The 15,021-nt window shown below is 40.4% G+C and overlaps 1 protein-coding gene across 3 annotated transcripts in view; it reads left to right on the plus strand.

The window, feature by feature from the left end:
- The window catches only part of CPNE4 (copine 4), a 988,906-nt gene that overhangs the window by 675,829 nt on the left and 298,056 nt on the right, over window positions 1-15,021 (plus strand). For all 3 annotated transcript variants that reach the window (XM_029589334.1, XM_029589333.1, XM_029589332.1), the window contains exon 8: window positions 11,758-11,847. In XM_029589334.1, the coding sequence (XP_029445194.1) occupies window positions 11,758-11,847 (90 nt within the window). The remainder of the gene's footprint in view (window positions 1-11,757; window positions 11,848-15,021) is intronic.

Below are 15,021 nucleotides of genomic sequence, written 5' to 3' on the forward strand. Positions count from 1 at the left end.
GTGTCTGAAATTTGATTGCCCAGTTTAACTTGGAATGTCCTCTCTTTTAGGAAGGAGGAGAACCATTTGTTAACATTTCCATCTATTCCAATTTATCTCAACTGCTGGCATAGCAGGATATGAACAACTGTGTTGAATGTCGCTGTTAAAGCTATTAGTACCAGGATATATGATTCATTGTTGTCAAAGCCTTGTAGTACAGGGTCGGCTAAGGAAATGAGTAGGGTTTCTGATGAGCATTTTTTTCTAAATCCAAATTGGTTTGGGTATAGTATATTGTTGTCTTCTAAGTGGTTCTCTAATTGTGATAAACTGCTTTTTCTAGGACTTTCGCGATGAAAGGTAGGTTGGAAATTGGTTGATAATTGTCCCAATCATCAATTCTGCTGGTTTTATTTTTTAGGATTGGTTTAAATACAGCTTATTTTGCCCTATCAGAGATCAATCCTTCTGCTAGTGAGTGGTTTATTATGGTTGTGAATAATGGGGTTATTATGCTGTTTACAGTTTTTAGTGTACTTGCAGAGAATAAAAATAAGAATTTATGGTGGGAGAAGGAGGTGAAATCGGACCAGGAGGCCCGCAATCACACTATAAAAAAAAATGTTAGTGTATCTTTTGAAGATAGCAGGTTATCTGGCCACAGTTTAAATCTAACTAGCCTTATTCAAAAGCTGGCTGATTAGGTTTACGGTTATCCAGTACAGGTAGCCAAATAACTGATCAGGGATATTCAGTGGAACATTTATCCCACTGAATATCTGGGACAAGTTTTCCAGCTAACTGTAGCCAGATAACCTGTCTGCTTGCTGGCTTACTGAATATTTGGCCCAAAGGGTCTCATTTATTAAAACTTTTTCTCATAGACAAATTGAGAAAAAAAGCCATCAAGGTTGATATTCAAAGTGTTTGTCCAGGTAACTTATCCATGAAACTATAACCAGGTACATTCAGTGGAACTTTTATCCAGATGTGTCCTGCTGAATGTCCGGGTACAATTATCTGGGTAACTTTCCTATTCACCAGCCTGCTGAATATTGATCAACCTCATACAGGTGAATTTTAAGTGCCAGGCACGCATCAATTAGGGGATACGCAAATATGTTAGGCTGGGGTGCGCCGAGCGGATTTTAAAAGCCGCCCAGAAATGTGTGTATCTCCACGGCATGCACAAAAAATGTTTCCAAAAAAAGGGGCAGGGCATGGGTGTTCCTGGATATCACATAGAAATTAGCATGCAAACAATTGCACGCACAAGCACACGCCGGGGTCCTCTGCTGCATAAATTTACTTCCTATATGCATGGCGTGTAAGTCATAAAACAAAAAAACTAAAATCAGCGGGGTTTTAAGGGTCGGGGATAACAGGGGAAAAGGGAGGCTTTTAAAGTAGCGGAGTTTGGAAGTCCCATCCCTTACCTGAGCGAACTAGGAACGAACTGGGAAAATTTGTAATGGTGTCAGTGCGCACGCGTGTTATAAAATAGCCAGGTCCCTGGGCGCAAGCCGGCAAATGCGCACATGCGCCCGTGCACCTATTTAACAGTTACCGTCCCAGTGAATAAAGCCCATAATGGGAGACAACCTTGAGTCCATAGGGCACTTCATTAGAATAAGTCGGATACAGGTTCTCAATTAAACACATACACAAAAAACCCCCAATTCCCAGTACACCTTTCTGTTTAGAATATCACGCTCACTTTAATGTAACCACTGTTCCATTATCATCTTGGACATAAGAGCACAGCTGGGAACTGAGGGGGCCATCATGTACCTCATGGGGGTCCTGGAGTCTTCCCACAGGGAGGAAGATGTGGTTCAGGGCCATTAGGGCTATGGACCTTCTCTTTTCATCCAGTAAATGAAATGCAGCCACACCAAACTGGGGGTTGTTCGAAAAATAAATGTTTACTGAGATACCTGTGGAAATAGAAATGATTTTGAAAACTGTATACAATTCTTCGGGTGACATTCATGGCATGAAAATAAATCCAAAGAAAAGAGCACTTCTACGGTCCGGTATGTCAATCACTCAATAATAACAAAAGGAACAAGTGTCACACTATTAAACTCGATAATCCATCTATATCAATTGGTTTCATTCGGTCTCTGTCCCGCTTCCTGAGAAGTTCTATTTTGAGACTCAGCGTCCGTATCAGAAGGTTACTTTTCCATCATCAATCTGCTAAGTGGAAGTTTTTTAATATCTATAGTGCTAATTTTTGTTTCTATCATGTTGACAACATTTGTGATCTACCGGTTACACTCACCCTTGAAGAAGCTACACGCTTTGTAGCGAAACATCGGCTGTTGTCGGGTTTGGAGTGATAACTGTTTTAAAAGGGGATAGAAGCACATTTGACAGCCCTTTCAAGCTTTCGCTAGACATAAGGAATAAGGACTTTGCCGCAAACGATTAAAAGACCCAATGGTTCTGTTTGCTCAGAACACATTGTTAAGTCTTGCTGATGTGGCTTATTTAACTATAACAATTGATGTAGATGGATTATCGAGTTTAATAGTGTGACACGGGTTCCTTTTGTTATTATTGAATGAAAATAAATCCAACAGTCAAATGAATATGATTCACCAGCGGGCAGCAGACTCCCCTTTCTAGTACCTGAATTAAGCTGCTGATTTCTCGTCTCCTCCTCTAACAATGGAGGGCAATGGGAGATCCTTCCCATTCCAATGATTTATTCTGAGAATTCCCTGTCACTCTGCTCCCACTCTCCTTCTGTACAGAAACTTTCCCATGCAGGGCACACACTTTCAAGACTGAACTACTCCATGTTTGGTTTTTTCCACTTATCCAACTGATTGATGGGTAACATCCCCAGGAGCAGGGAGCGTGAATAACAGAACCCCTCCCGGCTGCTCTAAATACTCACGTTCTCTCTTGCAGCTCCACTGATTCCAACCTTGAGTCCTGGACCGCATCCATGGAAAAAGAGCACAGAAACCTCAAGGCTCCTTGGGCTTTATTCAGCTCACAAACCCTAGACTCCTTCCCAATGGGGAGTGTCTGAAAACTAGCAAACCTCTTTGATCTCACTGCAGAGGGGACACCTGCATCACTAGTGAAACACACTTTTAGGACCCTCTTATTTAACATTTCAGCCTAACCCCCTTCCTCAGAAATACAGCAAACCATATTCACACAAAGTCAGTTTAAATTGATATTCTATATTGTGTCAGATTATTTTATTGTTTCATCATAGTTATGCAATAGTGGCTTCGCACTCTTAGGGGTAGATTTTTTAAAAAAGTGCGTTTGCGTACTTTTGTTTGCGCAGCAGGCGCAAACAAAAGTACGCTGGATTTTATAAGATACGCGCATAGCCGCGCGTATCTTCTAAAATCCTGGATCGGCGCGCAAGGCTGACGATTTTGGGCAGCTGGCACATGCCGAGCCGCGCAGCCTGTCTCCGTTCCCTCCGAGGCCATTCCAAAATCGGAGCGGCCTCGGAGGGAACTTTCTTTCGCCCTCCCCTCCCCTCACCTTCCCCTACCTAACCCACCCCCCAGCCCTATCTAAACCCCCCCCTTACCTTTATCCACGGATTTACGCCTCCCGGAGGGAGACGTAAATCCACGCGCGCCAGCGGGCTTCTGGCGCGCTGAGACCTGGGGGCGGTTCCGGAGGGCGTGGCCACGCCCCCGGAACGCCCCGGGCTGGCGCCACGCCCCCGGTCCCACCCCCGAAATGCCGCACCCCGCCCCCAAAACGCCGCTTCGTTTGGCCCTGCCCCCGACACGCCCCCTTCCAAAAACCCCGGGACCTACGCGCGTCCCGGGGTTCTTCGCGTGCCGGCGGCCTATGGAAAATAGGCATGCCGGCGCGCAAGTCCCTGCTCATGTAAATCCGGGCGGATTTACGCGAGCAGGGCTTTTAAAATCCGCCCCTTACTGTTTAGTTTTCTTTTTTCACCTGCTGGGTGATATTTTGCATCTTTTGGGTCCTTCCCAGGCGATGGCCCTTCTCCCTTGCTCCCCTTTATATTCTGGAGCTGAGCATGCTCAAGGCGGTTCTAGAGTTTCAATAGGGTTCTTGAGTTCCAAAGTTGATTTGAGTTGGATTTGCTGTTGCTATTGGAGTGAGTGGCTTGCCTTTTTGGAGGACTGGAGATCCCAGTGGGCCCCCAGCCTACTATCAAAGGGAAAGTAAAAAGAAATTCCATTTTATGTGTTCTCCCAGTCTCCCCTGTGTTCAGAGGGAAAGAAAGAAGATATTTTTGGACTTCCAGAGAGTGTTTTATGATTTTTATCCAGCCTTGAAAGGAAGCTGTTTTGAGGCTGCCTGCCTACCTAACCTTCAAAAGGGGCTTGCAGTGCTCAAGAAGGGAGTTTTGGGCTGAAGAGAAGTAGTGGAGGGGGTTTTTTTCCCCATTTGGAGGAGCTATTTTCTCTTTTTCAGTATTGGGAGGACATTTGTTCAGGCTAAGGGTGATTTTGGGAGTGATTATTTTGCTGACATGATGATTTTTGCAATGCTTGCATGGATACTTTTCTTTAAAATTCAGTAAACCCTTTTATTTTGAACACTACTCCTTTCTCTGTGCCTGAAGGGTTGGTTTTTTTTACTTCATCTGTGGAGAGACTGACAGAAGAGAGCTATACCAGTGAGTAAAGAGTGGGACATTGAACGTGAGAGGCTGAGTGATAATCCTACTGACACTGAGGTCAATGTAGGGTTTTGTCCACCCTGCTGGATTGGATCCCAGCCTCCCAGTAGCTTACTCCTGTGGTGAAATTGGGAAGAGAGAGATAGTCCACGATTGGATTGAATACCTATACAGGTCAGATGAGGCGAAATCAAGTTTTAAAACTACTTGATTTTATTGTTGTTCTTTTATTATTATTGACATTTGATTTATATTATTATTTTATTGAATCTACTTTATATTATGTTTTATATTTGCTTATTATTATTATTGTTTAAGATTGTATTTTGTTTTCTATTTCTTTTAACTGTGTTCCTATTTTTTTCAATTAATTAATTCATTATGTTAACCGTTGTGATGGTCTATTCTGAATGACGGTGTATAAAAATTTTAAATAAATAAATAAAAATAGTCCAGGACAGTAAATGTGGCCCTGGGAATTGCTGTGATTCCTGCATTAGGGACTGTGAAACCAAGAGGGGGTTACATTTATATGCTACTAATGTTATATTGTTTGATTTAAACATATTGTAATTGTAAATAATGAGGTTGATATTCAGCACCACTTAGCTAATTAAGGACCTGATTCATCAAGGCATTTTCCCATAGATACAGAATGGGAAAAATGCCATAGGGAATTAGACCCTAAGTTTTGACTTAACCAGCTAACTAGTGCAGTTTCCAATTTTGGGCACGGCCAGCAACTGGCACTTAGCCAGCTAATCATTTATCCAGTTAAATAGTCAACAGGAATAGTAACTTTCAAACTGGCACATGGATGCACATTGGCATGCGTACTTCGGCCCGTGCCCAGTGACATGGCCATTTTTTAACTTGCGCACATATATTTACGCATGTTATAAAATAGCCTGGCTTCACTCACCTGTATACCACATTTTTAATAGGTGCGTGCATGGGCACACAAATCCCGCTTCTACTGATTAAAGCCAAGGCCATTACCAGTTTACCAGTTCGTTCACCAGTTCGCCCAGTTAGCAGCTAGGTCCTCCAGACTATCTTGGTTTGATAGCCTCCACTCCCTCCAGTTATCTCAGATCCTTTAAACCCCTCCAAAATGGCTCAGTCTTTTTCTTTTATAATTTACATGCCATCCATAATAGAAGCAAATGTATGTGGCAGGAGACCTTGCCCAGGCATCAACATGCCCATGCTCCACCCAGACCATGCCCCGCTTGAAAAGTTTTGAGATCTGCACACCATACCATTTATGCGCACATCTGGGCGCATTCTAAAATATGGTTGGCGCATGTGAGCCCGACTTATTTGCACATCCCCTAATTAATGCATGTGCCAGGCTTTTAAAATTCACCTTTAAGTGAGGGTTGGGATGAGGGCGTTCTAGAGAGGAGCCACTTATTCAGCTAACATATTGCCTGGTTCACTAAAGCTTGTCTCTCATTCTGTGTCTATGGGAAAATACCTTGATGAATCAGGCACATAGCCAAGTAAATGCCAATATTCAGCGTAAAGTAGCTTATTAGCTGGATAAATGTAGGACAGCTATTTGGCTGTTCTACAGTGAGCTAGATAAACTTGTCCAGCTAACTATAAGATAGCCAAGTATATTCAGCAAGTGTGCTGCTGAATATCTTTACCAAGTTAGCCAGATAAGTTAATCCAGCTAACTTGTTCAGATGGGTAGTAACTGAATTTTATCCTCACTGTTTTTATATTTTTAATATATATGTAATCCTTGGGCAGGATAGCTCCCACAGACAGAACCCAGGGGCACATAGAAAGAGAGATGGACCCTATCTGCACACATTTTCTCCATGGATAGCCTTGCACATAAGCGCACAAATATATTACTCTTTGGGGCTTCTCTGGCTAGCACTCCTCCCAGGTCCTGAGCTCTTTCCCAGAGAAGTAATCTTTTAATGGGGGGAGATTGTCGTCTATGGCCCAGACAGTGGTAAGGAAATCCTGTGTGTGTTGGTAGCTGTGGCAACCACAGGAAGGAACTGCTGTAATAAAACAGGCAGGACCAGGCACTGGGTGTTAAATAATAATTTACTGATTAGTTAGCCTACTATTCCAGCCTGGCTTCCAGTGAGGAGGGGTGACTCAAAAACCCTCCTCACAAACAGGAGAAAATACTTACCTGATCAAAAATCTTCCCAGATTGGTGTTCTGCTGTCACAGATTCATGAGGTGAATGAGCTCACTGGTCTTCAGCCCCTGTTCTCCGAGTCCAGCCAGTAGGGATATGCAGAGCAAAAGTTTATGTTCATAAGTCCATAAGTCGAAAGGGGGTCCCATTTGCGGTCAATATGGACATATGGAGAATTCCATAAGTTGAGTCTATGTCCATACGTGCAAATAAAAATTTAAACCCCTCACCCTCCTTAATCCCCCCCCCCAAGACTTACCACAACTCCCTGGACCCCCCAAGCTGGCCAAAAGTTCCTTTTGGGCCCAACGAGGGTCCCGGAGCGAACCCGCGGGGAATCACGTGACGCCGCGTCACTCCGACGTGGCGCCGACGTCACGTGCTCCTCGCAAAGGAGTTCAGAAATGGCGTCCTGACTCCCCGCTGGATCACCAGGGAGTTGTGGTAAGTCTTGGGGGGGGGGATTAAGGAGGGTGAGGGGTTTAAATTTTTATTTAGGATCAACAATCGCGATTTCCAATGTATTCAACATAGCTATGTTGAATAAGTTGGAAATCCGATCGTTTTCGCCTCATTACTTTTTTAAGTTAAAAAAAAAAAAAAGTTGCGTTTTACTTTTAAGTTCAAAACGAATGCACACCCCTACCAGCCAGCAAGGATGACATTCTTTAGAACAGTCCCTTCCAAAAATAGGATTCTTCTAGCCTTTAAACACCTCACACAGCCAAGCCTGTGACAGGTGCTTGCCTCATTCAGGGAATGAATGGGCTCACTGGTCTTAAGTCCGGAGTGGGAGTCCCGCAGGTGTTCCAGCACATAGAGGTCCTTACTGTAACTAAACTTCGAGACACTCTGACAGAGTGAGTACAGAGGAGACTTCCCTCAAAAAAAAAACCAAAAAAACCTGAGGCAGCAGGGAGGTTTTACCAGAGAAGGAAAAACATACGTCTTTTCTGATTGGTGTCTATTCTGAACTGACTCTAGCCACACCTTAATCTGCAAAATGGCCCAGTTATAAAGCAAGGAGCAACCAATCCCAGATCTTCTAGGTGGGAGGAGGGCACAAGGGGATGGATAGCTCAAAAGGTGTTAAATCTCAGGGAATAGATCTAAGGGCTTTTAGTGGCGTATTGCATGGTCCTGCCACACATATCTGAGTTCCAGGGCTCCCTATGGAAGGAATGATAGCTTCAAGGCCCTTTTGCATTAAACACAGTACAAGCCCCTTTTTCTTCTTTGTAAACCGCATGGATAATATTCAGTCCATTGCATCCAAAAATCATACTGAGAAGCAATGTGGCTTCCATCTTCTTTACTGATAATTGATTAGATGACTGAAGAATATTTACAGCACTCAATTTAGATATCAAATAAAGTAAAAGAATAATTAGGCAGAAGAAAGATAAATTTGTTACTTCACTCTTCCAGCAAACAGGGTGATTTATCAAAATACAATAGGGTGTTATTGCACATGTTAGGGCCCTAATGCCCGCGATAATGCTATAACCACGAGATAAATATCACATCGCAAAATATATATGCAAATTTAAAATAAATATTTGAGTGGGAGGAGTTTGGGTGGAGTAAATGGAAATGAGAGGTGGTTAACTTGGCTTGTGATAAAGTAATGCAGGTTGAAACGCTGGAAATAACTACACCTTTTTTTTGTGTGTTATGCCTGCGTTAGCAGTGCATTATTGGCTGAAACGGTATTTATCGCAAATGCTGGTTCGGGAGGGGAGAGGGAGAGAGGAGGGGAGGGGGGGAGAGAGCCTCTGTGGAGGATCACTTATAATTGAACTTTTTATACCACTTAAGAGGGAGACATTATGAACTCGGGGTGAGGTTTGTGGAGTGAGGTGGGTTTTGGGGTGCAGTTTAGTCATACTTACAAACAGCACAGATGCCATCAGTTGCCATCGGTGAAGATTTAATGTGATTTGGAGTGATGAAAGGTAAAAGAAGAGTAGATTTGTACCATGTTCTCTCTACCTAGCTTGACTGTATCCGATATAACCTTCACTCCTCAGGCTCTCCCTAGGTGAAAGATGCCTCTTCCCAAACAAATGGAAACTGATTCCCTAGTATCAAGGGTACTCAGTTCCAGGTGGAACAAAAAACGTCTTTTACCAAAAAGGGTAAGCAGAAAAAGACACAGGAATTGTGGAAAAACTTACTAGCCTCAAAACTGAGGAGATACTAGAGATGTGAATCGTTTTTTGTGTTCATGTCATTCTTCATTTTTTGGCCACCACGGGAAATGTTTTTTTTGCGGTTCGGATTTTTTGGCTTTTTTTTTGCAAAAAATAGTTTTTTGGGTTAGTGCACACTATCGGGAGTTATCATGTGCTAACTCCCATTAGTTCACGCTAACTCCCGTTAGTGCGTGCCAACAAAAACCGTTAGATTTTGTTACTTTTTGTTAGTTTTTGTTAGCGTGCACTAACCCAAAAAACTATTTTTTGCAAAAAAATGGGAAAATCCAGATCATTTTTCAGACTCCAAGAAACATGCCAAATTGGACAATTTCATTGAAATTTTCCAATTCGGCAAAAACAAATGCACATCTCTAGGAGATAGTACAAAAGACAGATACTATAACATTGAAACTCCTCTGCATCAGGTCACTAAAAGGTATATGCCCTGGAAGAGTGGTAGAATTCTGTCATTATCTTCCCTATCCTTAATTTACCCACACAGGGATGCCTCAATCCTCCAAACAGTTCACAAAAAGGTTTCAAAGGGGAAGTCTCCAAAATAGATCAAAAAGAGTAAACACAGCATCTTATAAGTTAATCTGTCCAGCTGACTTTAAGGGAAAGCCCACTAGCTTCTCTCATCATTAAGTTATAAAAATTAACAAACAGAAGACAGATAGCTCCTGCCTCCAGGAAAACGAACTAAAAATCCCACAACCTAAAATGGTGCCAAGTGATGAAAAAGGATAAGGCAACACCTTCTCAGTCTCCCACATGGGAGATCAAAATCCAACCACTGTTTACTGAGTCTTTCTGAACCTCCTCAGCTAGTTAGTACATTCCTTCTGGTAAGGAAGCCAAAAGCTCCTTTTATACAGTTGTAAACTGCATTGATTATTTTGGAAAGACGGAATAGCAAATCAGATAAACTAAACGAAACTCAACTAAATATTTTCTCTTGAACAATTTCATACTTATTACTGTAAGGTCAGATGTAGTAATGGGTGTTTCACATTTAAGGAATAATTATCAAAAAGATTTATGTGCATCAACCCTACTTTGTGTATGTAAATTGACTTTTGAAAATTATCAAGGGCAGTGTGTGTGTATGAGGGAATTATATGCAGAACTCGATTACTCACGTGCTTTCTCCTACACTCGAAGCAGGTGTTCCATGGGACAGAGATGGAACGGCAAAAGCATGTACATGCATACTTTCAGTTTTCAAAAATGTAATGGAAATGTACATAAAGATAGTTATATCTACTAGAAAACAGGTGTAACTCCTTTTGCTTATTAGGGATGTGAATCATGTGCCCAATCGTTTTAACAATCTGGATCGGCTGGGGGGAGAAAAAAATCTGATCGGCATGATTTTTTTCTAAAAAAAAATCATTTTTCTGAATAGTGCGCATTAACGCGAGTTCGTGCGCACTAATGGAAGGTTAGTGCGCACTAATGTTTAAAAGTAACATTTGAGGAAATGTTCGTTAGCTAGAGGTGCACACTAAGCCGTGCATGCTTGGTGCTATCCCCGGTGGCCATTTTGCTACCAGATATAGCATGCACTAGCCAGAAAGAGAAAAAAAGTGCCAGCAGGCTGCAGCAGTGACAGTGCCAGCAGTAGCCAGTAGCCAGTCTAGCCTCAGCCTGCTCTTTAAATTTAACCACTGTAAATATAATAAATTAATAATAAAGATTTTTGTTTAGTTTTTCTATAGTATGTTAATGTTTTGAAGTTCAGGTTGCAAGTTTCTTTATTAAATGTTTTGTTTCACTAAAGTAGAATATAGAGAAGTACTTAATTTCATTTTATGTAAAGTTTCTTTAGTTTAATATACAAAGTACTTCATTTTATTTTATTCTACTCTAGTGAAAAAAAAGAAGTTTAGTTTAACACAGGAACTGCAAACTTGAGTACAGTGAATGGGGGGGGAGGGGAAGAGGGATGTGAAAGGGGAGACAGCCCCTGCATTCAGCAGCTCTGATTTTCTGGAGAGTTCGGGCCTTCAGAGACCAGGGAGTGGGACTGCTTGGCCCTTCACCTCCCCCTTTCCCTTCCCTTTGTCAAGCTACCAACCGTTTCCATTTCCCATCCCCCATATATTAAACCATCACCTCAGTGGGAACCTTGGTAACATCAATAAATAAGAGGGCAGCCAATAGGAATACATATTCATTCCTAACTGACCTTAACTGACCTGAAAAGTGTCAAATTGTATCATTTTCTGTTAGTGCGCACTAACTCCCGTTAGTGCGCACTAACCCGATTAACGATTTTTTACGATAAATCGGGGGAATTTCTATTGTATCGCACTCTTTAACGATTAATAATGATATAAAAAATATCGGACGATAATTTAAATTGTTAAAAAACGATTCACATCCCTATTGCTTATATGTATGCACGTACCATCACAACCTCAAAATTTTGAAAGTGAACATATGTGCTTAAGTATGCTTTGAAAAGCCAGGATGAAGTCTGCAGGGGTTTTGAACTCTCAGACTTGTGTCATTCACAGGCTGTGAAAATTACCCTCTTAATGTCTATTGAGGAAAAAAATGCTTAGTCCATGTCTCTGTTTCAGAAGTTCCTGGTATAACAAACTCTCGCAAATAGTGACTTACCTCCACCAGTCACAGAAAAGCTTACTTCTGTTGGCTAACACCACTTTCCCCATTGTCCAGTCCGTACTGCAGTAGGTAACAGAATTTGTATTAGGTCATGAAATCATCATGCATTCTTCTCTCGCTCTCTTTTTCAGGTTGTGATGAATAACTTAAATCCTTTGTGGAAAACATTCAAAGTATCTTTAAATTCTCTGTGCAGTGGGGATCATGATCGCAGACTAAAGGTAAGATTGCCTGTCTGTTGTAAAGCTATTCACAAAAGTCAGGCTTAAGTCCTGCATGCCTGAAAACAAAGTTTCATGCAAAGAAATACTTCATATGAGGAAGCATGGTTCATTCTCCTCTCCATCTTCTCACTTTTAATCACAAGTCCTGTTTCTCTGTAAAATATTTACTACTTGGTTCCAGAGACAGTAATATAGTGATAGTAACACTTTGTGGATTTTTGTCACTGTGGAACATTTTGCACAAAACCCTGATTTCAATAAATTAAACAGGCATAAATGATAAAAGTAGGCCAGTAATTGCACTAGGATATTAATGATGTCCATTAGTAATGTGAACATTTATAGCAGACCTTCTGTGAGGTCGCTATTCGGCTGTGTGGAGTCCGTCCAAGTTGGCCAGATAAACGTATCATGCAAATTTGAATCAGATATTTGCTGCAGCCATGCTGCTGAATATGTTCAGTTATATCAAAATTAGCTGGATAAGTGTATCAGGCTAATATTTGGACTGTTTGAAAGCAGTCCTAAAAGTTTTCTGGATAACTTAGCCATATAATGCTGAACTTCGGTGTTGTCCAAATAATTTTGCTCTGCCTTGAAATGCTACTAAGTTACCCAGATAAATTTTATCCTGCTAAACACTTGGCTGAATAACTCAGAAGCAGACCCTGCAACAGAAAATTCAAATGCTGCTTGTTGTCTCGCTAAGTCCTTAATTTAGCCAGATAAATGTTTTGGGTAAGGATTGACCTATTTATAACATTTATGTGATCAAATTATTGACATTATCTATTTGCCAATATAGAAGTCTTTAAAATTGCTGTCAAGAGTACTTATAATCTTATCTTTTGAAACAATGTCCACAGTAGTGGATAAAATATGGCATCCCTTTATAAACTTTTCTGTGTGGAAGAGTATCCTATCTATATACTGTAGATGATCCTGGAAGCTAAGCAATTTGAAGGAGATTTTTTTTTTTTGAAAGAAATTGGAAATCACTGATAAAATAGAGAAATTATAGAGAACAGTTAAAAAAATTAACTTATTAGAATCTTCATTCCATTGGCTTATTTCTATTATTTCTATTATTGCTATGATCTGAAATATAAGGTGCTTTTAATACTGATGGTTTGAATCAGTGTTCTTACGATCCCTGTCTTAGCTCTGATATTCTACTATCTTCCAAACACTTTCTACTATAATATTTCTGTTTCATATTGTTATACATTGACTGTTTAAGGATAAAAAGAGATAGGTAGCACCACATAAGCCATTTTGCCTGGCAATTTTTGGCATCTTTGTGGTGTGGGTGAATCATCTATGTTTGTGTCCATCCTATTGAGACAGCTTTAGTTCAACTGGGAATATAAGACAGTAGCAGTTTACAGCACTTCTCCATGCATCTGAAGGTAAATTGCAATGAAGGGATCACAATGACCAGGGTCATCAGTCCTTTGGTAAAATACTACAGAGCCTACTATATGTCAGTAGAAATCCCCCTCCCCCAATCTTCTCTGATCATTGACCTAAAAATACTGTAGATATAGGGAGGGTGATTTTATAACAATCTGCATAACTTATGCATTTCAAAAACGCATAAGTTCTGCCAGATTTCAAAGTAAATTTCTGCATATAAGTTTGCTTTGAAAATGTTGCAGGGTGTAACCTTTGCATGTTAATTTATGCACATACATTTTAAAATCAAAAGTGGCATTGAAAATGTCAATTATGCCCTAACTCTGACCAGGAATGCCTTTTTTGGACAAAAAATATGCACAATATACACATACTTTAATGGAAACTCCATGCAATTTTATAACAAGCTATTTATGCACATAAACCTTTCTCTTATATAAATAAATGACTTTGAAAAATTGCCCTGAAAAGAGGTGATTTTTAATTGCTTGCATATATGCGAATTCTGCAGGTATCTTTTACCTGCAAACTTTATACTAATTACCTAGGAAAACTACCCCACACATTTAAATCTGCTAATTTGGTCAGGCAGTTTCCAAAGAAAATTATATTTATATTTTTGAAAATTGAAAAGTATGCACATAAGTGTAAATTCCTCCTCAGTCTCGTCCCTGGAAATACCTTCTACAGTTGTGGGTTACCAAAATAAACACTTAATACCATTGGCTTAAAGATCCTTATTTAGTTAAAGTATGGAATATTCCAGGAGAGCACAAAGCATTCAGAAGCAGTCTCGAAGATCATTGTTTACACAATAGACTAAATATATTACCACCTCCAATGAGCTAGTTTGCATAAAATTTCCCAACTGGGTGACATTAAGACAACATCCTCTTAATAAGGTAGAATAATTTTATCTCAAATGTTAATGGCACTGTGATTCTTTTAAGTCATGAGATTTCTTGTAATTTGAACCCTAAGGCAGGAATGGAACTTAAGGCTGAATTTTGACAATCTTTTTAACTTCTTGCATACATTCTAGCATTTCAGCATATTCTGTCATGTCAGCAATCTTGAATAATTCTATAAGTCCAATCAGTGCAGTAATGATAGTTTCATAAGAAAACCTTTTCAAAGCACCCTAACAGTACACTGGGTAATATTCATGTCTGTCATAATGTATGTAAGTTTACCTACACGTTGGGAGGGCAAATTTCTAAAAGCCTATTTATATAGGTAAAGCACCATTTAACCAGTGGAAATTACTTAAAATTACCCTCTCTAGGCACATGGTGGGCTCCAAGTTTTACCATAAATGGCAATAGCTATAAATTGTGGTTCATGAAGCTACATTTTCCCAGAAATAGAGGCTTCTGTCTTACAAAGGACTCTATTCAGCTATATCATCTTTTCTAGCATATCTGCAAGAAAGAACATCCAATTCCTTATTGACACCTTTGCAAGGCTATTTAGGGAAAAACCAATGAGGAGGAAGAACTTTGCGGATTTAGACTGCTGTAGTCCCCATAATAAATTTGAAAAATAAAACATGTTGTAAGAGCAGCTTTCTACATCTTTCATCATCTGCTGTCATTGTCCAATGCTATTAGAGGCTCTGCAAACAGAGCAGCAAAGCATGTGTTTTATCTTTATTTTATTTTATTTATTTAGGAGTTTTTATATACCGATGAACGTTGGGAACATCTCATCGGTTCTCATTAAACAAAACTCAGCAATAAGCACTTTACAGTGCAA

Source organism: Rhinatrema bivittatum, chromosome 2 (assembly GCF_901001135.1).
Source record: "Rhinatrema bivittatum chromosome 2, aRhiBiv1.1, whole genome shotgun sequence".
Classification (NCBI taxonomy): Eukaryota; Metazoa; Chordata; class Amphibia; order Gymnophiona; family Rhinatrematidae; genus Rhinatrema; species Rhinatrema bivittatum.